This window comes from Oncorhynchus tshawytscha, linkage group LG05 (assembly GCF_018296145.1).
Source record: "Oncorhynchus tshawytscha isolate Ot180627B linkage group LG05, Otsh_v2.0, whole genome shotgun sequence".
Taxonomy (NCBI): domain Eukaryota; kingdom Metazoa; phylum Chordata; class Actinopteri; order Salmoniformes; family Salmonidae; genus Oncorhynchus; species Oncorhynchus tshawytscha.
Window position 1 is genome coordinate 79,719,495 of NC_056433.1, and position 24,265 is coordinate 79,743,759.

At 46.1% G+C, this 24,265-nt stretch overlaps 1 protein-coding gene across 1 annotated transcript in view; it reads left to right on the plus strand.

Annotated features, from left to right (window-relative positions):
• The window catches only part of hmcn1 (hemicentin 1), a 233,761-nt gene that overhangs the window by 179,970 nt on the left and 29,526 nt on the right, over positions 1–24,265 (plus strand). Inside the window, 30 exon segments of the mRNA XM_042322447.1 lie at positions 1,851–2,048; positions 3,230–3,343; positions 3,471–3,658; positions 3,882–3,978; positions 4,212–4,373; positions 5,653–5,766; positions 5,935–6,137; positions 6,301–6,382; positions 6,536–6,667; positions 6,782–6,931; positions 8,754–8,910; positions 9,359–9,483; positions 9,635–9,785; positions 12,994–13,124; positions 13,296–13,574; positions 15,901–16,097; positions 16,277–16,358; positions 16,491–16,627; positions 16,800–16,941; positions 17,065–17,209; positions 17,451–17,578; positions 17,666–17,822; positions 17,952–18,073; positions 18,452–18,616; positions 20,617–20,774; positions 21,371–21,476; positions 21,653–21,787; positions 23,199–23,468; positions 23,682–23,872; positions 24,019–24,232. Coding sequence (XP_042178381.1) covers positions 1,851–2,048; positions 3,230–3,343; positions 3,471–3,658; positions 3,882–3,978; positions 4,212–4,373; positions 5,653–5,766; positions 5,935–6,137; positions 6,301–6,382; positions 6,536–6,667; positions 6,782–6,931; positions 8,754–8,910; positions 9,359–9,483; positions 9,635–9,785; positions 12,994–13,124; positions 13,296–13,574; positions 15,901–16,097; positions 16,277–16,358; positions 16,491–16,627; positions 16,800–16,941; positions 17,065–17,209; positions 17,451–17,578; positions 17,666–17,822; positions 17,952–18,073; positions 18,452–18,616; positions 20,617–20,774; positions 21,371–21,476; positions 21,653–21,787; positions 23,199–23,468; positions 23,682–23,872; positions 24,019–24,232 — 4,632 coding nt within the window.

Below are 24,265 nucleotides of genomic sequence, written 5' to 3' on the forward strand. Positions count from 1 at the left end.
CTGTCTAGGATATATGCCTGTCTAGGATATATGCCTGTCTAGGCTATATGCCTGTCTAGGATATATGCCTGTCTAGGCTATATGCCTGTCTAGGATATATGCCTGTCTAGGCTATATGCCTGTCTAGGCTATATGCCTGTCTAGGATATATGCCTGTCTAGGATATATGCCTGTCTAGGATATATGCCTGTCTAGGCTATATGCCTGTCTAGGATATATGCCTGTCTAGGCTATATGCCTGTCTAGGATATATGCCTGTCTAGGATATATGCCTGTCTAGGATATATGCCTGTCTAGGCTATATGCCTGTCTAGGCTATATGCCTGTCTAGGATATATGCCTGTCTAGGATATATGCCTGTCTAGGATATATGCCTGTCTAGGCTATATGCCTGTCTAGGATATATGCCTGTCTAGGCTATATGCCTGTCTAGGATATATGCCTGTCTAGGATATATGCCTGTCTAGGATATATGCCTGTCTAGGATATATGCCTGTCTAGGATATATGCCTGTCTAGGCTATATGCCTGTCTAGGATATATGCCTGTGATCTAAATCAACAGGTAGACATAAAGTTATTGTTCTCAAATATGTATTATTGGCACTGGCAGATATACTTATCAACACTAAATAGACGCTTTAACTATACATGTCACAATTTCAGACGTAACAATGCACAAACAGTCTATTTTCTGGCAATGTATCCGCTCAATTTACCAGCATCGCTTCGCGCTGACCAAAAAATAGACTTGCTTTCTAGTTTGAAGTGCATGACACAGTTGACGGCATTGACACTCACAGCCTGCCTGTTTTCTCTCATTCACTACCATACATTCTAATTCCAGCGTATACACGCTCGTTCACACGTAAACAAAAACACTTTCCGAAACAAAAACATTTGATTTGGGCTTTAGTCTTAGCAGAGGCTGCCCTCTAGTGGTAGGTGACAATATTTAATCAGAAGCTGTAAATCTTAGCAGAGGCTGCCCTCTAGTGATAGGTGACAATATTTAATCAGAAGCTTTAAATCTTAACAGGGGCTGCCCTCTAGTCGTAGGTGACAGTATTTGATCAGAAGCTATGTCTTAGCAGAAGCTGTCCTCTAGTGGTAGGTGACAGTATTTAATCAGAAGCTGTAAATCTTAGCAGAGGCTGCCCTCTAGTGGTAGGTGACAGTATTTGATCAGAAGCTATGTCTTAGCAGAAGCTGCCCTCTAGTGTTAGGTGACAGTATTTAATCAGAAGCTGTAAATCTTAGCAGAGGCTGCCCTCTAGTGGTAGGTGACAGTATTTAATCAGAAGCTTTAAATATTAACAGAGGCTGCTCTCTAGTGGTAGGTGACAGTATTTAATCAGAAGCTGTAAATCTTAGCAGAGGCTGCCCTCTAGTGGTAGGTGACAGTAATTAATCAGAAGCTTTAAATCTTAACAGCGGCTGCCCTCTAGTGGTAGGCGACAGTATTTAATCAGAAGCTGTAAGTCTTAGCAGATTCTGCCTTCTAGTGTTAGGTGACAGTATTTAATCAGAAGCTGTAAATCTTAGCAGAGGCTGCCCTCTAGTGGTAGGTGACAGTATTTAATCAGAAGCTTTAAATATTAACAGAGGCTGCTCTCTAGTGGTAGGTGACAGTATTTAATCAGAAGCTGTAAATCTTAGCAGAGGCTGCCCTCTAGTGGTAGGTGAAAGTATTTAATCAAAGCTGTAAGTCTTAGCAGATTCTGCCCTCTAGTGGTAGGTGACAGTATTTCATTACATCCTAAACATTGACTGTAGTAGCTGTCATAAAGATAACCCTAACTCTCTTTTTCTCTCTCTGTCTCTTGCTCCCCTTCTCTCTCTCTCCTTTCAGTCCCTCCTAGTTTCCAGCGTCCCGGGGGGGTGGGAGATACCACCTCGACACCAGGCACTGGGGGTGATGTTAAGGATGTGGTACTAAACAACCCTATCTCTCTGTACTGTGAGACCAACGCTGTTCCCCCGCCCACACTCACCTGGTACAAAGATGGACGCCCAATGGCCTCCAACGAAAACGTGCTCATCATGCCTGGTGAGGAGAGGACCTACAGTGCCGTGAAAAAGTATTTGCCCCCTTCTTCATTTTCTCTACTTTTAGATATTTTTTATACTGAATCAGATCTTCAACCAAAATATAATATTAGATAAAGGGAACCTGAATGAACAAATAACACAACAGTTGCATACTTATTTAATTGATTTCATAAACAAGGTTATGCAACACCTCATGCACCTGTGTGAAAAAGTAATTGCCACTTTACAGTCAATAACTGGTTGTGTCCCCTTTTAGCTGTAATGACTCCAACCAGACACTTCCTGTAGTTGTTGATCAGTTTCTCACGTCGCTGTGGAGGAATGTTTGCCACTCTTCCATGCAGAACTGCTTTAACTCAGCCACATTTGTGGGTTTCAAGCATAAACTGCTCGTTTCATGTCCTGCCACAACATCTCAATTGTTATTAGGTCTGGACTTTGACTAAGCCATTCCAAAACTTCAAATTTGTTTCTTTTTAGTCATTTTCATGGAGACATGATTGTGTGTTTTGGAGCCAAAATTCCTCCACAGCAACGTGAGAGACAGATCAACAACTACAGGAAGTGTCTGGTTGGAGTCATTGCAGCTAAAGGTGGCACAACAAGTTATTGAGTATAAGGGGGCAATTACTTTCTCACGCAAGGGCATTGGGTGTTGCATAACATTGTTGATTATTAAATAAAAGTATATATATTGTTTGTTATTTGTAAACTCAGGTTCCCTTTATCTAATATTAGGTTTTGGTAGAAGCTCTGATAACATTCAGTATAAAGAAATATGCACAAATAGAGAAAAGCAAAAAGGGGGCAAACACTGTGTGTGTGTGTGTCTCTGTGAGTTTCTCTGTGTGTGCGTGTGTGTCTCTGTGAGTTTGTGTGTGTGTGTGTGTCTCTGTGAGTTTCTCTGTGTGTGTGTGCGTGTGTGTCTCTGTGAGTTTCTCTGTGTGTGTGTGTGTGTGTGTGTCTCTGTGAGTTTCTCTGTGTGTGTGTGTCTCTGTGAGTTTCTGTGTGTGTGTGTGTGTGTGTGTGTGTGTGTGTGTGTCTGTGTGTGTGTGTGTGTCTGTGAGTTTCTGTGTGTGTGTTGTGTGTGTGTGTGTGTGTGTGTGTGTGTGTCTGTGAGTGTGTGTGTGTGTGTGTGTGTGTGTGTGTGTGTGACTCTGACTGTAACTATCTCTTCAGGTGGGCGAGTGCTGCAGATCCCCAGGGCTCAGGCTGAGGATTCTGGGAGATATACGTGCTTGGCGGTGAACGAGGCGGGAGAGGACTCCATCCAGTATGATGTCAGAGTGCTGGGTGAGTAGAAGAGGAAAACACCACCCATCTAATCTGAGTTTACCTGGGTCAAAAGTATACGTCAAATCATTTCAAATACTATTTGGAATCCCAGGTACAAACTGACTGTGTGTGTGTTGAACCCCAGTGCCCCCCTCAATCCGCGGGGTGGACCGTGACCTACCTGAGGAGATGGTGATCCAGGTGAATAAGACCACAGTGTTGGAGTGTCAAGCGGACGGAAGTCCCACCCCTAAAATCACCTGGCTGAAGGACAGTCAGCCAATAAGCCTTAAAGGACCCCACAGACTGCTGTCCAATGGACGCTCCCTGCAGGTGACTGGACTATGCTGTAAAAAGGGCTTATTAAAATGTATTTGATTGATGGATTGATTAACGGATTGATTGAAGATTGATTCTTGGATCGATGGATTGATTTATTGAGGTGCTATAGGGTTGGGAAAGGCTGGGGATTATATGAGGGGAGGAAGCTCAGTGAGAGACTGAAGGCTCAGGTCTTATGTACAGTAACGTACAGAGCTGTCTGTCTCTTCCTCAGGTGGTGAATGCCCAGGTGACAGACACAGGCCACTATGTGTGTGTGGCTGATAACCTGGCGGGAAGCGCAGAGAAATCCTTCAATCTCAACGTCCATGGTGAGTCAGAACAGAGGTTTTATTGTGTTTTAATCTATGTTTTCCAGCCTCATCTCTCTGGTATCTTCATTAATATGGATGGGTGGGGTGGTTGATGGATGGATAGGTGGGGGGGGGGGGGTGGGTGGGTGGAGGGAGGGAGGGGTAGATGGATGGAGGGCTGGATAGGTGGGGGGATGGATGGATTGATTGATATATTGATAGCCAGGTTGTCTGTTTTCTCTCTCCTCCAGTCCCCCCCACCATAGTGGGAGCTAGCCCAGAGAACGTGACGGTGGTGGTGAATAACTTTGTGTCTCTGACTTGTGAGGCTACCGGGTTCCCCCCTCCCTCTCTGAGCTGGGTCAAAGACAGGGGTCCTGTACAGGCCAATACCAACGCACTCATCATGCCAGGTAATACATACGCATTTTATATAATTTATTTGAATCCACAAATCACATTACAAATCACATTGGTTTCGCAACATCTAATGGGGATCCTAATAAAATACCAAATTACAGTCGAGAAGGATTCAAACATTTCAAAACACACGGATATCTGGACACTTTTGTAGAAAGCACCTTCTTCTCCAGACAGCTAGGCTAGCTGCTTTGCCTTCGTCCTACGCAGGCCTGCAATTCTGAAGGCCTACGTACTGTCAGCCTACGTTCATGGCTGAGACTTCCAAATATCAGCACTACAAATTTGCCCTGATAACCAAGGCTGTTCAGGAGTGACACGGGGCTGGTATTTAAATAACTTGGCAGCAACCAAAAGTCAAAAGAGTAGCCCACCTCCTAAATAAGTCCTTCCCTCCGACCTCCCCCCACCTCCTAAATAAGCCCCTCCCCTGGCCTCCTTCCACCTCCCAAATAAGCCCCTCCCCCTGGCCTCCCCCTTCTCCTAAATAAGCCCCTCCACCTCCTAAATAAGCCCCTCCCCCGGGCCTCCCCCACCTCCTAAATAAGCCCCTCCCCCGGCCTCCCCACCTCCTAAATAAGCCCCTCCCCCGGCCTCCCCACCTCCTAAATAAGTCAAAAGTCAGTTTGATGTCAACACATCTCTGGAGGGAAAATGCACATTTTGTTTTTTGCAGATTTTTGAATATTCACATGAAAATCTGTCACAAATTGAATGGAAACCTAGCTAATAATAACAATAAAAATAATCAAGTCAATCAAGTTTCTCCCCCCCAATCCCTTCCTCTCTCTCTCCCCAATCCCTTCCTCTCTCCCTCCCCAATCCCTTCCTCTCTCTCTCTCTCTCTCTCCCCAATCCCTTCCTCTCTCCCTCCCCAATCCCTTCCTCTCTCTCTCTCTCTCTCTCTCCCCAATCCCTTCCTCTCTCCCTCCCCAATCCCTTCCTCTCTCTCTCCCCAATCCCTTCCTCTCTCCCTCCACAATTCCTTCCTTCCTTCTTTCTCTCTCTCTCTTTCTCTCTCTCTCTCTCTCTCTCTCTCTCTCTCTCTCTCTCTCTCTCTCTCTCTCTCTCTCTCTCCCCCAATCCCTTCCTCTCTCTCTCCCTCCCCAAATTCCTTCCTTCCTTCTTTCTCTCTCTCGTTCGCTCTCTTTCTCTCTCTCTCTCTTTTTCTCTCTTTTCTCTCTTTTTTCTCTCTTTTTCTCTCTCTCTCTCTCTCTCTCTCTCTCTCTCTCTCTCTCTCTCTCTCCCCAATCCCTTCCTCTCTCTCTCCAGGTGGACGCACCCTGCAGATTCTGAGGGCTAAGATGTCTGACGGGGGGATGTACAGCTGTGTAGCCATGAACCCCGCTGGAGAGGCCAGGAAACTCCTCCACCTCACTGTGTTTGGTCAGTACCTGCAGCAGGACAGAACAGACAACACTATTGGACTGCTCTTTGACCCCTTGTGTCTCCTTCTCATATCCTTCTTCCTTCTCCTGTCTTCCATATACGGCTCCTGTCCACTCTATTACAAAAATATTACTCTCACCCTGCCTCTCCCCTGTCTCTCCCCAGTCCCTCCCAGTATCAGAGACAGCAGTGGGGACTCTCCTGTGGTGGTGAGTGTGCGTGTGGGCAACTCAGTGACTCTGGAGTGTGAGTCCAACGCTGTGCCCCCTCCCACCATCACCTGGTACAAGAACAGTCGGATGGTGACAGAGTCTGCCAACCTCCGCATCCTGGCACAGGGACAGATGCTGGAGCTGAAGGGGGCAGAGGTGAGAGACACAGAGGGGAGGTCTGACCCTATCGATAGGGGTGGGGTTAGGGGAAGGGAAGCGATGCGATGCGATGTGATTGGATGGGGTTAGTCCTCTTTGTGACTTTTCTATTGAAAGTTGTTATACTGATCCATCCCCTGTCCGTCCTCTGTGTTCCTAGGTGTCTGACACTGGCCAGTACGTCTGCAAGGCCACCAACGTGGCCGGACAGGTGGACAAGAACTTCCACCTCAACATCTACGGTAAAAATCATATTCTAGAAACTCAGACTTGAAACACTCAAAAAATCTAATTCTGATCACTGAGGATAAAAACGAGGAGATGGAGAAGAGAAACATATCTGAGTCTTTTAGTCAAACTGACCTAACTGTAAATCTCTGTCCCTTCATGCCCAGTGCCCCCCAATATAGACGGTCCAGTGGAGGAGAAGATAGTGGAGACCATCAGCAACCCTGTCACCTTTGCCTGTGACGCCACGGGCATCCCCCATCCCAGCCTCATCTGGCTCAAGAACGGTCGGACCATAGGTAAGCAGCACCCACGGTCATATAACTTATTATTGTCTTATTTACTATCTCAAACTTCCATTGTCCTCCCAAGGTTGACTGGAAAGTAGTACAGTGACAGTATTCTTTTCTCAGAGAACTCAGAGTCTCTGGAGCTGCACATCCTGTCTGGAGGCAGTAAGCTGCAGATCGCCCGCTCCCAGCTCTCAGACTCTGGCACCTACACCTGTATGGCTTCCAACGTGGAAGGCAAGGCTCGAAAGAGTTACCACCTCACCATACAAGGTACATTATTATTGAGGTTACTCTTCAAGTTACTCTGATATCTCCATAAAATATACAGTACAATGTTCAGTAAAAATGAATTTAACCTGGACAGAATATATATGCCAGTGGAGGCTGCTGAGAGGAGGACGGCTCATAATAATGACTGGAACCGAGCAAATGGTACCATTTGATCAAATTCCTCTGATTCCGCTCCAGCCATTACCACGAGCCCGTCCTGCCCAATTTAGGTGCCAACAACCCCCTGTGATATATATACACTACCATTCAAAATTTTAGAAAAAAAATAAGTTTGTCTCCTTGTTTTTGTCCATTAAATTAACATCAAATTGATCAGAAAAACAGTGTAGACATTGTCAATGTTGTAAATTACTATTGTAGCTGGAAACGGGTGATTTTTTAAATGGAATATCTACATAAGTGTACAGAGGCCCATTATCAGCAACCATCACTCCTGCGTTCCAATGCCATGTTGTGTTAGCTAATCCAATCATTTTATAAAGGCTAATTGATCATTAGAAAACCCTTTTGCAATTATGTTAGCACAGCTGAAAACAGTTGGCCTTCTTTAGATGAGTTGAGTATCTGGAGCATTAGCATTTGTGGGTTCGATTACAGGATCAAAATGGCCAGAAACAAATGTCTTTCTTCTGAAACTCGTCAGTCTATTCTTGTTCTGAGAAATGAAGGCTATTCCATGCAAGAAATTGCCAAGAAACTGAATATCTCGTACCACGCTGTGTAATACTCCCTTCACAGAACAGCGCAAACTGGCTCTAACCAAAAAAGAAAGAGAAGTGGGAGGCCCCGTTGCACAACTGAGCAAGAGAACAAGTATATTAGAGTGTCTAGTTTGAGAAACAGATGTCTCACATGTCCTCAACTGGCAGCTTCATTAAATGGTACCCGCAAACACCAGTCTCAACGTCAACATTGAAGAGGCAATCTTAACCCATCTTAATATTTTATTTTTATTGGCCAGTCTGAGATATGGCTTTTTCTTTGCAACTCTGCCTAGAAGGCCAGCATCCTGGAGACGCCTCTTCACTGTTGATGTTGAGAGTGGTGTTTTGCGGGTACTACTTAATGAAGCTGCCAGTTAAGGACATGTGAGGTGTCTGTTTCTCAAACTAGACACTCTAATGTACTTGTCCTCTTGCTCAGTTGTGCACCGGGGCCTCCCACTCTTCTTTCTATTCTGGTTTAAGCTGTGCCTACTTTGAAGAATCTAAAATAAAATAAAACATTTTGATTTCTTTAACACTTTCTTGGTTACTATATGATTCCCTATTTATTTTACCTTTATTTAACTAGGCAAGTCAGTTAAGAAGAAATTCTTATTTTCAATGACGGCCTAGGAACAGTGGGTTAACTGGTCTAGGAACAGTGGGTTAACTGGTCTAGGAACAGTGGGTTAACTGGTCTAGGAACAGTGGGTTAACTGGTCTAGGAACAGTGGGTTAACTGGTCTAGGAACAGTGGGTTAATTGCCTGTTCAGGGGCAGAATGACAGATTTGTACCTTGTTAGCTCTGGGATTTCAACTTGCATCCATTCGGTTACTAGTCCAAAGCTCTAACCACTAGGCTACCCTGCCGCTCCATATGTGTTATTTCATAGTTTTGGTGTCTTCACTATTATTCTACAATGTAGAAAATAGTAAAAATAAAGAAAATCCCTTGAATGAGTAGGTGTATCCAAACTTTTGACTGGTACTGGATATATACTAATTTGTTCTGAATGAACAATGATCTGATTGGCTTTGCCTTGATTAGCTGTGCTCTGTGTTAGTCCCTGATCTGATTGGCTGTGCTCTCTCTCAGTCCCTCCCAGCATCTCAGGATCGGAGATGCCCAGTGAGGTGGGGGTGCTGCTGAATGACAGCGTCCAGCTGGTGTGTCGCTCTCAGGGAACCCCGCCCCCATCCATCCAGTGGCTGAAGGATGGAAAGGCCCTCAAGGCAGGATCCAGGGGACTCAGGTACACATCAACCCCCTGCCCCTAACTCCTAACTCCTAGCTCCTAGCTCCTAACCCCTAGCTCCTAACCCCTAGCTCCTAGCTCCTAGCTCCTAACCCCTAGCTCCTAGCCCCTAACCCCTAGCTCCTAGCCCCTAACCCCTATCTCCTAGCCGCTAACCCCTAGCTCCTAGCCGCTAACCCCTAGCTCCTAGCCCCTAACCCATAGCTCCTAGCCCCTAACTCCTAGCTCCTAGCCCCTAACCCCTATCTCCTAGACACTTAGGATATCTGAGAGGTCTGGATAGGTCTATCAAAATGGCTAAAATTGGACGTAGCCTATCTAAGGAAAGGTGGAGCTTCTCTGAGATTGAAAGGATCGGGACGAGGAACTGGGATGACGTCCATGGGGTTTCTGATGTTTCTCTATATTAATATTAATGCTTTGTTTGCATCCTCATTCTATCCAGGATCAGTCTAGATGGCAGCACTCTGACTGTGTCTGGAGCTCACACCTCTGACAGTGGGAAGTACACCTGTGTAGCCACCAACAAGGCTGGAGAAGAGGACCGGATATTCAACCTCAATGTCTATGGTGAGTTTAACTCTCTCTCAGCCTCTCTCTTCCATGCATGTATTCCTTACTTTGTGAATGAAGAGTTTTTCTCTCTCTCTCCCTCCTTTCTTCTTTCCATCTTCTGTCCTCTTTCGTTTGTGTGTGTGTGTGTGTGTGTGTGTGTCCATAGTGCCTCCTGTGATCAAGGGGAACAGTGATACGGCTGTGGATTTGACCACCGTTCTAGACAGCTCCATCAACATAGAGTGTGTTGCCGTGGGCTACCCTCCACCTCAGCTCAACTGGCTGAAGAACGGACTGCCTCTCCCTTAATGCAGTGGGCTACATCAGGGTCACACAGTGTTTGTTGGTAGTAATGCAGTGGGCTAAATCAGGGTCAGTGTTTGTAGTTTGAGTGGGCTTTACATGCAGGGTCAGTGTTTGTTGGTAGTAATGCAGTGGGCTACATCAGGGTCAGTGTTTGTTGGTAGTAATGCAGTGGGCTAAATCAGGGTCAGTGTTTGTTGGTAGTAATGCAGTGGGCATCAGGGTCAGTGTTTGTTTTAGTAATGCAGTGGGCTACATCAGGTCACACAGTGTTTGTTGACCTTTTAATGCAGTGGGCTAAATCAGGGTCAGTGTTTGTTGACCTTCAGTGTTTGTTGGTCGTAATGCAGTGGGCTACATCAGGGTCAGTGTTTGTTGGTAGTAATGCAGTGGGCTACATCAGGGTCAGTGTTTGTTGGTAGTAATGCAGTGGGCTACATCAGGGTCAGTGTTTGTTGGTAGTAATGCAGTGGGCTACATCAGGGTCAGTGTTTGTTGGTAGTAATGCAGTGGGCTACATCAGGGTGCACACAGTGTTTGTTGGTAGTAATGCAGTGGGCTAAATCAGGGTCAGTGTTTGTTGGTAGTAATGCAGTGGGCTACATCAGGGTCAGTGTTTGTTGGTAGTAATGCAGTGGGCTACATCAGGGTCAGTGTTTGTTGGTAGTAATGCAGTGGGCTACATCAGGGTCACAGTGTTTGTTGGTAGTAATGCAGTGGGCTAAATCAGGGTCAGTGTTTGTTGGTAGTAATGCAGTGGGCTACATCAGGGTCAGTGTTTGTTGGTAGTAATGCAGTGGGCTACATCAGGGTCACACAGTGTTTGTTGGTAGTAATGCAGTGGGCTACATCAGGGTCAGTGTTTGTTGGTAGTAATGCAGTGGGCTAAATCAGGGTCACACAGTGTTTGTTGGTAGTAATGCAGTGGGCTACATCAGGGTCACAGTGTTTGTTGGTAGTTATGCAGTGGGCTGAATCAGGGTCAGTGTTTGTTGGTAGTAATGCAGTGGGCTACATCAGGGTCAGTGTTTGTTGGTAGTAATGCAGTGGGCTACATCAGGGTCAGTGTTTGTTGGTAGTAATGCAGTGGGCTACATCAGGGTCACAGTGTTTGTTGGTAGTAATGCAGTGGGCTACATCAGGGTCAGTGTTTGTTGGTAGTAATGCAGTGGGCTACATCAGGGTCAGTGTTTGTTTGTAATGCAGTTTAATCAGGGCAGTGTTTGTTTGTAGTAATGCAGTGGGCTACATCAGGGTCACAGTGTTTGTTGGTAGTTATGCAGTGGGCTGAATCAGGGTCAGTGTTTGTTGGTAGTAATGCAGTGGGCTACATCAGGGTCACAGTGTTTGTTGGTAGTAATGCAGTGGGCTGAATCAGGGTCAGTGTTTCTTGGTAGTAATGCAGTGGGCTAAATCAGGGTCACACAGAGTGTTTCTTAAACAAATCTACTTTCAAACAAAAGTATACACCTCACACACATGGTTATGGACTTTTTAAAAAGAAGACACCTGTACCATGTCAGATATAGAGATGAAATGTATTACATTTTGAGTTTGCAACCCAATACTACACTTTATATCAATCCCAGGAGACTGACATAGAAATACTGGATTTTCTGTGGGTTTTTTAAAATAATTATTATTAATTATGAAATTATGTAAAATATTTATAACATTCCACCTATGAGGTCACTAGGTCATTAGACTGCAGGAAAGGGCTACTATTTCATTCCATTCTGCCTCTGTCAGGATTAATGTGTAGCACCATTCTGCCTCTCTGTCAGGATTAATGTGTAGCACCATTCTGCCTCTCTGTCAGGATTAATGTGTTGCCCCATTCTGCCTCTGTCAGGATTAATGTGTAGCACCATTCTGCCTCTGTTAGGATTAATGTGTAGCACCATTCTGCCTCTGTCAGGATTAATGTGTTGTTCCATTCTGCCTCTGTCAGGATTAATGTGTAGCACCATTCTGCCTCTCTGTCAGGATTAATGTGTTGCCCCATTCTGCCTCTCTGTCAGGATTAATGTGTTGTTCCATTCTGCCTCTGTCAGGATTAATGTGTTGTTCCATTCTGCCTCTGTCAGGATTAATGTGTTGTTCCATTCTGCCTCTCTGTCAGGATTAATGTGTTGTTCCATTCTGCCTCTGTCAGGATTAATGTGTTGTTCCATTCTGCCTCTGTCAGGATTAATGTGTTGTTCCATTCTGCCTCTCCAGGATTAATGTGTTGCCCCATTCTGTCAGGATTAATGTGTTGTCCCATTCTGCCTCTGTCAGGATTAATGTGTTGTTCCATTCTGCCTCTGTCAGGATTAATGTGTTGTTCCATTCTGCCTCTGTCAGGATTAATGTGTAGCACCATTCTGCCTCTCTGTCAGGATTAATGTGTTGCCCCATTCTGCCTCTGTCAGGATTAATGTGTTGTTCCATTCTGCCTCTGTCAGGATTAATGTGTTGTTCCATTCTGCCTCTCTGTCAGGATTAATGTGTTGCCCCATTCTGCCTCTGTCAGGATTAATGTGTAGCACCATTCTGCCTCTCTGTCAGGATTAATGTGTTGCCCCATTCTGCCTCTGTCAGGATTAATGTGTTGTTCCATTCTGCCTCTGTCAGGATTAATGTGTTGTTCCATTCTGCCTCTGTCAGGATTAATGTGTTGTTCCATTCTGCCTCTCTGTCAGGATTAATGTGTTGTTCCATTCTGCCTCTGTCAGGATTAATGTGTTGTTCCATTCTGCCTCTGTCAGGATTAATGTGTTGTTCCATTCTGCCTCTGTCAGGATTAATGTGTAGCACCATTCTGCCTCTCTGTCAGGATTAATGTGTTGCCCCATTCTGCCTCTGTCAGGATTAATGTGTTGTTCCATTCTGCCTCTGTCAGGATTAATGTGTTGTTCCATTCTGCCTCTCTGTCAGGATTAATGTGTTGCCCCATTCTGCCTCTGTCAGGATTAATGTGTAGCACCATTCTGCCTCTCTGTCAGGATTAATGTGTTGCCCCATTCTGCCTCTGTCAGGATTAATGTGTTGTTCCATTCTGCCTCTGTCAGGATTAATGTGTTGTTCCATTCTGCCTCTCTGTCAGGATTAATGTGTTGTTCCATTCTGCCTCTCTGTCAGGATTAATGTGTTGTTCCATTCTGCCTCTGTCAGGATTAATGTGTTGTTCCATTCTGCCTCTGGCAGGATTAATGTGTTGTTCCATTCTGCCTCTGTCAGGATTAATGTGTTGTTCCATTCTGCCTCTGTCAGGATTGCGAGGGCTCAAGTCTCAGACGGCGGCACCTTTACCTGTGTGGCATCCAACAGGGCTGGTGTGGACAACAGGCACTACAACCTACAGGTTCACGGTGAGTTCAACACAATACGTTAATAAAAGTATACAAAATATCACAATACCCCCCCAACTCCAAAACCCTCACTAACCCAATACGGTCCTGCTTTTGCAATATATGCCCTTGTCATGGGGCCCAGCTGCTAGATGAGTTAGATAAGCACTGTGATGTTATCTGCCCTTGCAGTTCCTCCCAGCCTGGATGGGGTGGGGAGTAAGGAGGACGTGACGGTGGTGAGAGGGAACCTGGCCTCCCTACTATGTATAGCTGATGGAACTCCAAGCCCCTCCATGTCCTGGATGAGAGAGGGGGAGGCCCTGGTCCCTGGACCCCACGTCAAGCTGCTCAATGTGGGCACCACGGTACAGATCATCCAGGCCAGGGTGGAGGATACGGGACGCTACACCTGTGTGGCAAGAAACAGCGCTGGCCAAGCCAGCCGACACTTCCACCTCAAAGTACTGGGTGAGTGGGAGTACATGTACAGTAGCAGTCAATCGTTTGGACACACCTACTCACACCTACTCACTCACTCAAGGGTTTTTCTTTATTTTTACTATTTTCTACATTGTAGAAGAATAGTGAAGACACATATGGAATCATGTAGTAACCTATCGCGCCCTGACCATAGAGAGCTTTTTATTCTCTATGTTGGTTAGGTCGGGGTGTGACTAGGGTGGGTCATCTAGGTAATTATATTTCTATGTTGGCCTGGTATGGTCCCCAATCAGAGGCAGCTGTTTACCGTTGTCTCTGATTGGGGATCATATTTAGGCAGCCATTTCCCCTTTGTGCTTTGTGGGATCTTATTTTTGTGTGTAGTGTATGTGAGCACTGCATTTTCTTCACGTTTGGTTTGTTGGTTTATTGTTTTGTTTTGCTTTGAGTTTTACACAGTAATAAAGATGTGGAACCCAGATCACGCTGTGCTTTGGTCCACTTATTATGACGATCGTGACATAAACAAAAATGTGTTAAAAAAATCGAAATATATTTTATATTTGAGATTCTTCAAAGTAGTCACCCTTTGCCTTGATGACAGCTTTGCACACTCTTGGCATTCTCTCAACAAGCTTCATGAGGTGGTCACCTGGAATACATTTAAATTAACAGGTGTGCCTTGTTAAAAGTTAATTTGTGGAATTTCTTTCCTTCTTACTGCATTTGAGCCAATCAGTTGTGCTGTGACACTGTAGGGGTGGTATAGGGGTGATATACACTGTAGGGGTGGTATACAGAAGATAGCCCTATTTGGTAAAAGACCAAGTCCATATTATGGAAAGAACAGCTCAAATAAGCAAAGAGAAACAACAGTCCATCATTACTTTAAGACAATGAAGGTCAGTCAATATGGAAAATTTCAAGAACTTCAAGTGCAGTCGCAAAAACCATCAAGCGCTATGATGAAACTGGCTCTCATGAGGACCGCCACAGGAAAAGAGAACCCAGAGGTAATTAGTGTTAACTGCACCTCAGATTGCAGCCCAAATAAATGCTTCACAGAGTTCAAGAAACACATCTCAACATCAACTGTTCAGAGGAGACTGTGTTGATCAGGCCTTCATGGTCGAATTGCTGCAAAGAAACTAAAGGACACCAATAATAAGAAGAGACATGCTTGAGCCAAAGAAACGCGAGCAATGGACATTAGACCGGTGGAAATCTGTCCTTTGGTCTGATGAGTCCAAATTTGAGATTTTTGGTTCCAACCGCCGTGGCTTTGAGAGACACAGAATAGGTGAACGGATGATCTCTGTATGTGTGGTTCCCACCGTGAAGCATGGAGGAGGAGGTGTGATGGTGTAGGGGTGCTTTGATGGTGACACTGTCTGTGATTTATTTAGAATTCAAGGCACTCTTAACCAGCATGGCTACCACAGCATTCTGCAGCGATACGCCATCCCATCTGGTTTTCACTTAGTGGGACTATCATTTTCAACAGGACAATGACCCAACACACCTCCAGGCTGTGTAAGGGCTATTTGACCAAGAAGGAGAGTGATGAAGTGCTGCATCAGATGACCTGGCCTCCACAATCCCCCGACCTCAACCCAATTGAGATGGTTTGGGATGAGTTAGACCGCAGAGTGAAGGAAAAGCAGCCGACAAGTACTCACCATATGTTGGAACTCGAAGATGCCAAAAGTGTGCAAAGCTGTCATCAAGGCAAATGGTGGCTACTTTGAAGAACCTCAAATATAAAATATATTTTGATTTGTTTAACACTTTTTTGGTTACTACAAGATTCCGTATGTGTTATTTCATGGTGTTGATGTCTTCACTATTATTCTACAATGTAGAAAATAGTAAAAATAAAGAAAAACCCTTGAATGATACTGGTACTGCATGTGTCTATGTCTGTATATGTACTGTATGTCTGTCTGAGAGTGGGGTCATCTTTCTATCTTAAAGACAGTCAGACAAATATACACACACAGACAGACAAACAAATAGGCAGGCAGACATACACACACCGACAGACAGACAGACAGACAGACAGACAGACAGACAGACAGACAGACAGACAGACAGACAGACAGACAGACAGACAGACAGACAGACAGACAGACAGACAGACACACAGACAGACAGACAGACAGACAGACAGACAGACAGACAGACAGACAGACAGACAGACAGACAGACAGACAGACAGACAGACAGACAGACAGACAGACAGACAGACAGACAGACAGACAGACAGACAGACAGACAGACAGACAGACAGACAGACAGACAGTGTTTGAGAGAGCGTCTGCTAAACGGCTAAAATGTATAATGCCTCTCTCAGACCCCCCTCGTATCAACGGTTCGGGCGTGGCAGCGGAGGTGTCTGTGGTAGTGAACCATGTTCTGGAGCTGCTGTGTGAAGCCACAGGTATCCCCGCCCCCACCCTCACCTGGATGAAGGACGGACGGCCGCTCCCCCAGACAGACAGCCTGCGCGTCCTCAGAGGAGGGGAGGTGCTCAGGATCTCCTCCCCACAGGTGAGAGGGAGGGACAGAGATGGACCTAAAAAGCCCAGAAGGGACTCATTGAGCTCCATCCCTCCTGTTCAGAAGTAGTGAGGTTTGAGGGCGTAATCTGATTGTAGGAAAGAGCTCTCTTTTTTTTCCCAATATCATTTTTGTCTGATTTCACACATAACTTCTCTTTCACGCCCCAGCTGGAGGACACAGGGAGGTACACCTGTCTGGCCAACAGTCCTGCAGGAGACGACGATAAAGACTTCCTGGTCCGCGTGCATGGTGGGTAATGAAGTTATATCGTGTATGTGACCTGACCAGGGCATACTACTGGACCTAATAATGAGTTGTTGCTTTTTAATGTAACATGTTATTTCATGTTCTAACTGTTTTGTGGTGATGATATCTTCCCAGTTCCCCCTAACATCGCTGGGGAGAGCACGCCACAGAATGTGTCAGTGCTGCAGAACAGACAGGTGACTCTGGAGTGCAAGTCAGACGCTGTCCCTCCCCCAGCACTCACATGGCTCAAAGACGGCAAACCACTCCAGGTAAATAACACACCTGTCCTCTGTGTGTGTGTGTGTGTGTGTGTGTGTGTGTGTGTGTGTGTGTGTGTGTGTGTGTGTGTGTGTGTGTGTGTGTGTGTGTGTGTGTGTGTGTGTGAACATGTGTGTGTGCTTGTGTACAGACACAGGCCTGATGTCCCTCCTCTCTCCGTAGGCCTCCCCTCGTGTGCGTATACTGTCCAATGCGCGTTACCTCCAGATCAATATGGCTGAGCTGGGGGATGGAGCTCAGTACACATGTGTAGCCAGCAACATTGCTGGCAAGACCACACGACAGTTCAACCTGGCTGTTAATGGTACAGAACTCAGAGAGAGTCAGAGACAATGACATCATTATCCTATTTAATATGGCTGGTCTTGTGCTTAGAGCCTCTAAAGAATAGTAGTGGGACCTAAGATGTGTGTGTGTGCGTTTTCAGTTGCTCCCACCATAGCAGAGGGCCCTCTGACTGTAGCCGTCCACATAGACCAGCCTGTGGTGTTGGAATGTATCGTGAGTGGAGTGCCCGCCCCCCGTGTCACCTGGAGGAAACATGGAGCCATACTGGCAGGAACCAACCCCAGGTCAGACCACGTCGCACACTGATGATGTCGTTACATGTTATATGAAGTGTTGAATGCTGTTGTTTTGGCCAATCAGCGTCCAGTTTTCAAACTACCCTTTTTATAATATGCTATACGCAGGATTTGTGTCAGACACTCAACATTGAAGATACATGGCAAAAATGCAAGTTTTAAGACTCGGATATGATATTTACAATGAGACATTATCCTAAATGTGTGTCCACACTCCTGTCCTGCACAGGTACATGTTTGCTGAGGATGGCTCACTCCACGTCCCCTCAGCCCAGGTGACTGATACAGGAAGGTATCTGTGTATGGCCACCAACCAGGCTGGGACACAACGCAAGAGAGTCGACCTGCAAGTCCACGGTGAGAAGAGGGCTGAGCCTCTCACACACATATACACACACACACATATTTAATGAATGAATTTCACGCCTATCCATTGTGTTCTAGTTCCCCCCTCTATCTCCCGCGGTCCCACCAACATAACCGTGACAGTGAACGTTCAGACTACCCTCTCCTGCGAGGCTACGGGCATCCCCAAGCCCACGGTCAGCTGGACCAAGAACGGTCAAACACTCAACACAGACCACAACCAGAATATGTACAGGTTGAAACAAGTGTTTTCTTCTCTCTCTGTTTCTTACCTCTTGTTGCTCCCATCTCATAATACTCTGAGATCAGTTCTTAGACTGACAGAAAGTTCTCAGAACCCCAAAACATGGTCTGTTGTCTCCAGGTTATTGTCGTCAGGTTCTCTGGTGGTCATAGCCCCCACAGTGGAGGACACAGCTGAGTATGAGTGTGTGGTGTCTAACGAGGCAGGAGAGGAGGCCAGAGCCATACAGCTCACTGTCCAGGGTGAGTACTTACAGTACGGGAGACCATCTGAACACAGATGGATTGTTAATCAACTAATAAATCAACTAATAGGACACAGGTGTAAACAATACAGACAGACACAGACGAAAAGGAAAAAATGGATCGGTGGCAGCTAGTAGACCGGCAACGACGACCGCCGAGCACCGCCCGAACAGAGAGAGGAGCCGAAGTCGTGACATTGATGTTATTTACATGTTTTTTAAATGTTGGCTTGAATGTCATTTTAATGACAGTGGAGCCAGTTGATTTCAATGGTTCTGATTGATTCCTTATCTGTATTTTCAAGCTGACTTTCTAAATGGACATCTTCAAGAGCACTGAAGTCCAGTTTGGTAAAAGCAGTCTCTTCCTCTGCAGTTCCTCCCTCCATAGCGGATGAAGCCACAGAGCTGGTGGTGAGCAGACTGTCCCCACTGGTGATTGGCTGCACTGCGTCAGGAGTCCCAGAGCCCATGCTGCACTGGAGTAAAGATGGGATGAAACTCCCCAAGGAGGGGAACAGTTACAGCATCCTGTCCTCAGGTTAGACTGTTCATTATTATAGATATTACTGCTGGGTGTTGAGAGGAGGAGAAGGATCACAACATCCTGGTTAGACTGGGAGCTGGGTTCTGTTATTACTACTGGGAGTTGGGTTCTGTTATAACTACTGGGAGCTGGGTTCTGTTATTACTACTGGGAGTTGGGTTCTGTTATTACTACTGGGAGCTGGGTTCTGTTATTACTACTGGGAGTTGGGTTCTGTTATAACTACTGGGAGCTGGGTTCTGTTATTACTACTGGGAGCTGGGTTCTGTTATTACTACTGGGAGCTGGGTTCTGTTATTACTACTGGGAGCTGGGTTCTGGGTTTATTACTACTGGGAGCTGGGTTCTGTTATTACTACTGGGAGCTGGGTTCTGTTATTACTACTGGGAGCTGGGTTCTGTTATTACTACTGGGAGCTGGGTTCTGTTATTACTACTGGGAGCTGGGTTCTGTTATAACTACTGGGAGCTGGGTTCTGTTATAACTACTGGGAGCTGGGTTCTGTTATTACTACTGGGAGTTGGGTTCTGTTATTACTACTGGGAGCTGGGTTCTGTTATTACTACTGGGAGCTGGGTTCTGTTATTACTACTGGGAGCTGGGTTCTGTTATTACTACTGGGAGCTGGGTTCTGTTATTACTACTGGGAGCTGGGTTCTGTTATTACTACTGGGAGCTGGGTTATTTACTGGGAGCTTATTACTACTGGGAGCTGGGTTCTGTTATTACTACTGGGAGCTGGGTTCTGTTATTACTACTGGGAGCTGGGTTCTGTTATTACTACTGGGAGCTGGGTTCTGTTATTACTACTGGGAGCTGGGTTCTGTTATTACTACTGGGAGCTGGGTTCTGTTATTACTACTGGGAGCTGGGTTTGTTATTACTACTGGGAGCTGGGTTCTGATATTACTACTAGTAGCTGGGTTCTGTTATAACTACTGGTAGCTGGGTTCTGTTATTAGTACTGGGAGCTGGGTTCTGTTAATACTACTGGGAGCTGGGTTCTGTTATAACTACTGGGAGCTGGGTTCTATTATTACTACTGGGAGCTGGGTTCTGTTATAACTACTGGGAGCTGGGTTCTGTTATTAGTACTGGGAGCTGGGTTCTGTTATAACTACTGGGAGCTGGGTTCTGTTATTACTACTGGGAGCTGTGTTCTGTTATAACTACTGGGAGCTGGGTTCTGTTATTAGTACTGGGAGCTGGGTTCTGTTATTACTACTGGTAGCTGGGTTCTGTTATTAGTACTGGGAGCTGGGTTCTGTTATAACTACTGGGAGCTGGGTTCTGTTATTACTACTGGGAGCTGGGTTCTGTTATTACTACTGGGAGCTGGGTTCTGTTATAACTACTGGTAGCTGGGTTCTGTTATTAGTACTGGGAGCTGGGTTCTGTTATTACTACTGGGAGCTGGGTTCTGTTATAACTACTGGTAGCTGGGTTCTGTTATTAGTACTGGGAGCTGGGTTCTGTTATAACTACTGGGAGCTGGGTTCTGTTATTACTACTGGGAGCTGTGTTCTGTTATAACTACTGGGAGCTGGGTTCTGTTATTAGTACTGGGAGCTGGGTTCTGGGAGCTGTGTTCTGTTATTACTACTGGTAGCTGGGTTCTGTTATTAGTACTGGGAGCTGGGTTCTGTTATTAGTACTGGGAGCTGGGTTCTGTTATAACTACTGGGAGCTGGGTTCTGTTATTAGTACTGGGAGCTGGGTTCTGTTAATACTACTGGGAGCTCTACAAAGGTGGGAAGTGTCCCAAAATGGCATCCTACTTTCTATATAATGCACTATTTTTGACCAGGGCCCATAGGCTGACATTTGTGAATCAGACGTGGCAATTTATCTGTCACGTGTTGACCAGGGTTTAAGTCCCAGTTGGACTACTCCTTGAATTCACTAGAGTACAGTGGCCACACTAAGGGTATTCATGACCACTGTGTTATAGTGGTCTTCTATCTGCGGTCCATGTGATGTGTGTCCACTCTAGGTGCAATAGAGATCACGTCATCTGAGCTGACTCACTCTGGTCGTTATTCCTGTGTGGCCAAGAACGCAGCAGGCTCCGCCCATCGCCATGTCCAGCTCACTGTACAGGGTAAGGACATGATGTCACCAAGTCCGCCAAGACTTTTTAGAGATGTATTTGTTTTTTTCTGACACATAGCTATGGAACACACAAAGTTATTGTTTCTGTGGTTGTTCCTCTTTCATTCCCTTTCTCTTTCATTCTATCTCTCTCTGTCTATCTCTCTCTTTCTATCTCTCCCTGTCTATCTCTCTGTCTCTTTCTGTCTCTCTCTCTCTATCTCTCTGTCTATCTCTCTGTCTATCTCTCTCTGTCTATCTCTCTCGGTCTATCTCTCTCGGTCTATCTCTCTCTGTCTATCTCTCTCTGCCTATCTCTCTCTGTCTCTCTCTCTGTTTCTGTCTGTCTCTCTGTCTCTTTCGCTCTGTCTCTGTCTCTCTCTCTCTGTCTCTCTCTCTCTCTCTCACTCTTTCCCTCTCTCTCTCGCTCTCTCTCGCTCTCTGCCTTGCTCTCTCTTTTTCTCTCTGTCTCTCTCTCACTTCTCTCTCTCTCTCTCTCTCTCTCTCTCTCTCTCTCTCTCTCTCTCTCTCTCTCTCTCTCTCTCTCTCTCTCTCTCTCTCTCTCTCTCTCTCTCTCCTCTCTCTCTCCTCCTCTCCCTCCTCCAGAGTGTGCCAGTGATCCAGATCCTCCCCCTTCCCACATCACCTGGAGTGAGGGCATCAACAACCCCATCACCCTCCCCTGTCAGAGTCTGTCTGGCTCTGTCTGTCCTCTTCCCACCATCACCTGGCAGAAAGAGGGCATCAACATCCCCAGCACCGGTAGGCTGGCAGCACTGTCTGTCTGTCTGTCTGTCTGTCTGTCTGTCTGTCTGTCTGTCTGTCTGTCTGTCTGTCTGTCTGTCTGTCTGTCTGTCTGTCTGTGTCCTAGTTTGACCTTGTCTGTTTGTGCCTGTTTTATATTGTTGCAAACCCTGCTTCTCTCCTCGTCCCACTAGAAGGTGTCTTCACCGTGCTGCCTAACGGTGGGCTGCAGATCTCCAGAGCTGCTGTGGTAGACTCAGGAACATATATGTGTGTGGCCCAGAACCCTGCTGGCACCGCTCTGGGCAAGACCAAACTCAAAGTACAAGGTGGGCCCAAAACTATCACCACTTTACTATTCTCATGAAATGTTCTCCTACATTTCTGTCTTAATTCCTTTTCCTACAGTGTTATGCACTGAGTGTATAAAACATGATGAACACCTGCTCTTTCCATGACAGACTGACCAGGTGAATCCAGGTGAAGGTTATGATCCCTTATTGACGTCAAATCTTCACATCCCTTATTAAATCCACTTCCATCACTGTAGATGAAGGGGAGGAGACAGGTTACAGAATGATTTTTAAGCCTTGAGACAATTGAGACATGGATTGTGTGTGTGGAACCCTTTCAACACCTTGTAGAGTCCATGACCTGATGAATTGAGGCTGTTCTGTGGGGAAAAGGGGGTGCAACTCAATACTAGGAAGGTGTTCTTCATGTTTTCTACACTCAATGTATGTCATACAGTGCTGTGAAAAAGTATTTGCCCACTTCCTAATTTTCTCTACCTCCATATTTTTTTATACTAAATGTTATCATATCTTTAACCAAAATATAATATTAGATAAAGGGAACCTGAATGAACAAATAACACAACAGTTGCATACTTATTTAATTGATTTCAACACCTCATGCACCTGTGTGAAAAAGTAATTGCCACTTTACAGTCAATAACTGGTTGTGTCCCCTTTTAGCTGTAATGACTCCAACCAGACACTTCCTGTAGTTGTTGATCAGTTTCTCACGTCGCTGTGGAGGAATGTTTGCCACTCTTCCATGCAGAACTGCTTTAACTCAGCCACATTTGTGGGTTTCAAGCATAAACTGCCCGTTTCATGTCCTGCCACAACATCTCAATTGTTATTAGGTCTGGACTTTGACTAGGCCATTCCAAAACTTCAAATTTGTTTCTTTTTAGCCATTTTCATGTAGACATGATTGTGTGTTTTGGATTATTGTCTTGCTGCATGACCCAGCTACTCTTCAGCTCCAGCTCACAGATGGATGGCCTGACATTCTCCTGTAGAATTATCTGATACAGAACAGAATTCATGTTTTTTTCTATTAGGGTAAGTCATCCAGGTCCTGAGGCAGCAAAGCATCCCCAAACCATCACACTGCCACCACCATGCTTGACCCCAAACCATCACACTGCCACCACCATGCTTGACCATTGGTATGAGGTTCTTACTGTGGAATGCAGTGTTATGTTTCCGCCAGGCATAATGGGACCCATGTCGTCCAAAAAAGATATTTTTTTTGACTCATCTGTCCATAGAGCATTCTCTGAAGAGTCTTGATCATCCAAGTGCTTTATGGCAAACTTGAGTCAACTTTTTGGATGAGATGGGTCCCATTATGTCTGGCGAAAACCAAACACTGCATTCCACAGTATACGTATCTCCATAGGCAGCAATATCCCCTCCTACCTTTAACCTCCATACCTCCTTCCCCTAGTCCCTCCAGTGATCAGCTCCCAGACCCAGAGTTACCTGGTTACCCTGGACTCCTCTGTCACCATGCTGTGCCAAGCTGAAGGCTCTCCTTCACCCTCCATGGCCTGGCATAAAGACGGGCAGCCTCTCAGCGAGTCTGTGCGCCAGCGGGTCCTGAGCTCAGGGTCTCTGCAGATAGCATTCGCCCAGCCCGGGGACACGGGTCGATACACCTGCACCGCAGCTAACGCAGCTGGCACCAGCAGTCTGGAGATGAGCCTAACTGTACAGAGTGAGTCATCATGCTAGGAATGATGGGACTGGCCATTCACTAGTGATATACGCTGAGAAGATCTTTCATTAGATTCCCACGCTAAAGCCTTAGCTTTAGCTCTAGCTCAGCGGTCTAACGCAGTAAAAAAAAAGTAGATTTGGTTATTTTTGTCCAGTTCCTGTGCAAAATGTAATATGGGAAAATCTCCCCTCATTCTCTCCCTTCTTCCAGTCCCTCCCTCTATCCGTAGAGGGGAGTCGGAGGTGTCTGTGGTGGAGAACAGCCAGGCCCAGATAGCGTGCGTGGCAGAGGGCGTCCCCCAGCCCACCCTGTCCTGGGAGAAGGAGGGGACCCCCTTGAGCGACACCTCTGGAGAGTACACCATCCTGCCTTCTGGGGAGCTGGTCATCGACATCGCTCAGGTAAGGGATCATAGTAGATGACCAGGGCTTAGGAGTTACATAATGGATGGAAGAGCGTAAAGATCAGAATTGTCAACTAACTTCTGAACAAATTCAGTCTCTCTCTCTCTCTCTCTCTCCCTCGCCCCCTTCCTTCCCCTCCCCAGCCTGATGATGAGGGCAGCTACACCTGTGTGGCCACTAACATGGTAGGTCAGGACAGCCAGACGGTCCGTTTGTCCGTCCACACCCAGCCTGCCTTCACTGAGCTGCTGGCAGACATGGCCCTCAACAAGGGAGAGCGCCTAGTAATGGCCTGTGGGGTCACCGGCATCCCCCCTCCTAAAATCACCTGGGCCTTCAACAACATCATCATCCCAGGTATGCCCCGCACCCCCTCACCATCCCCCACTC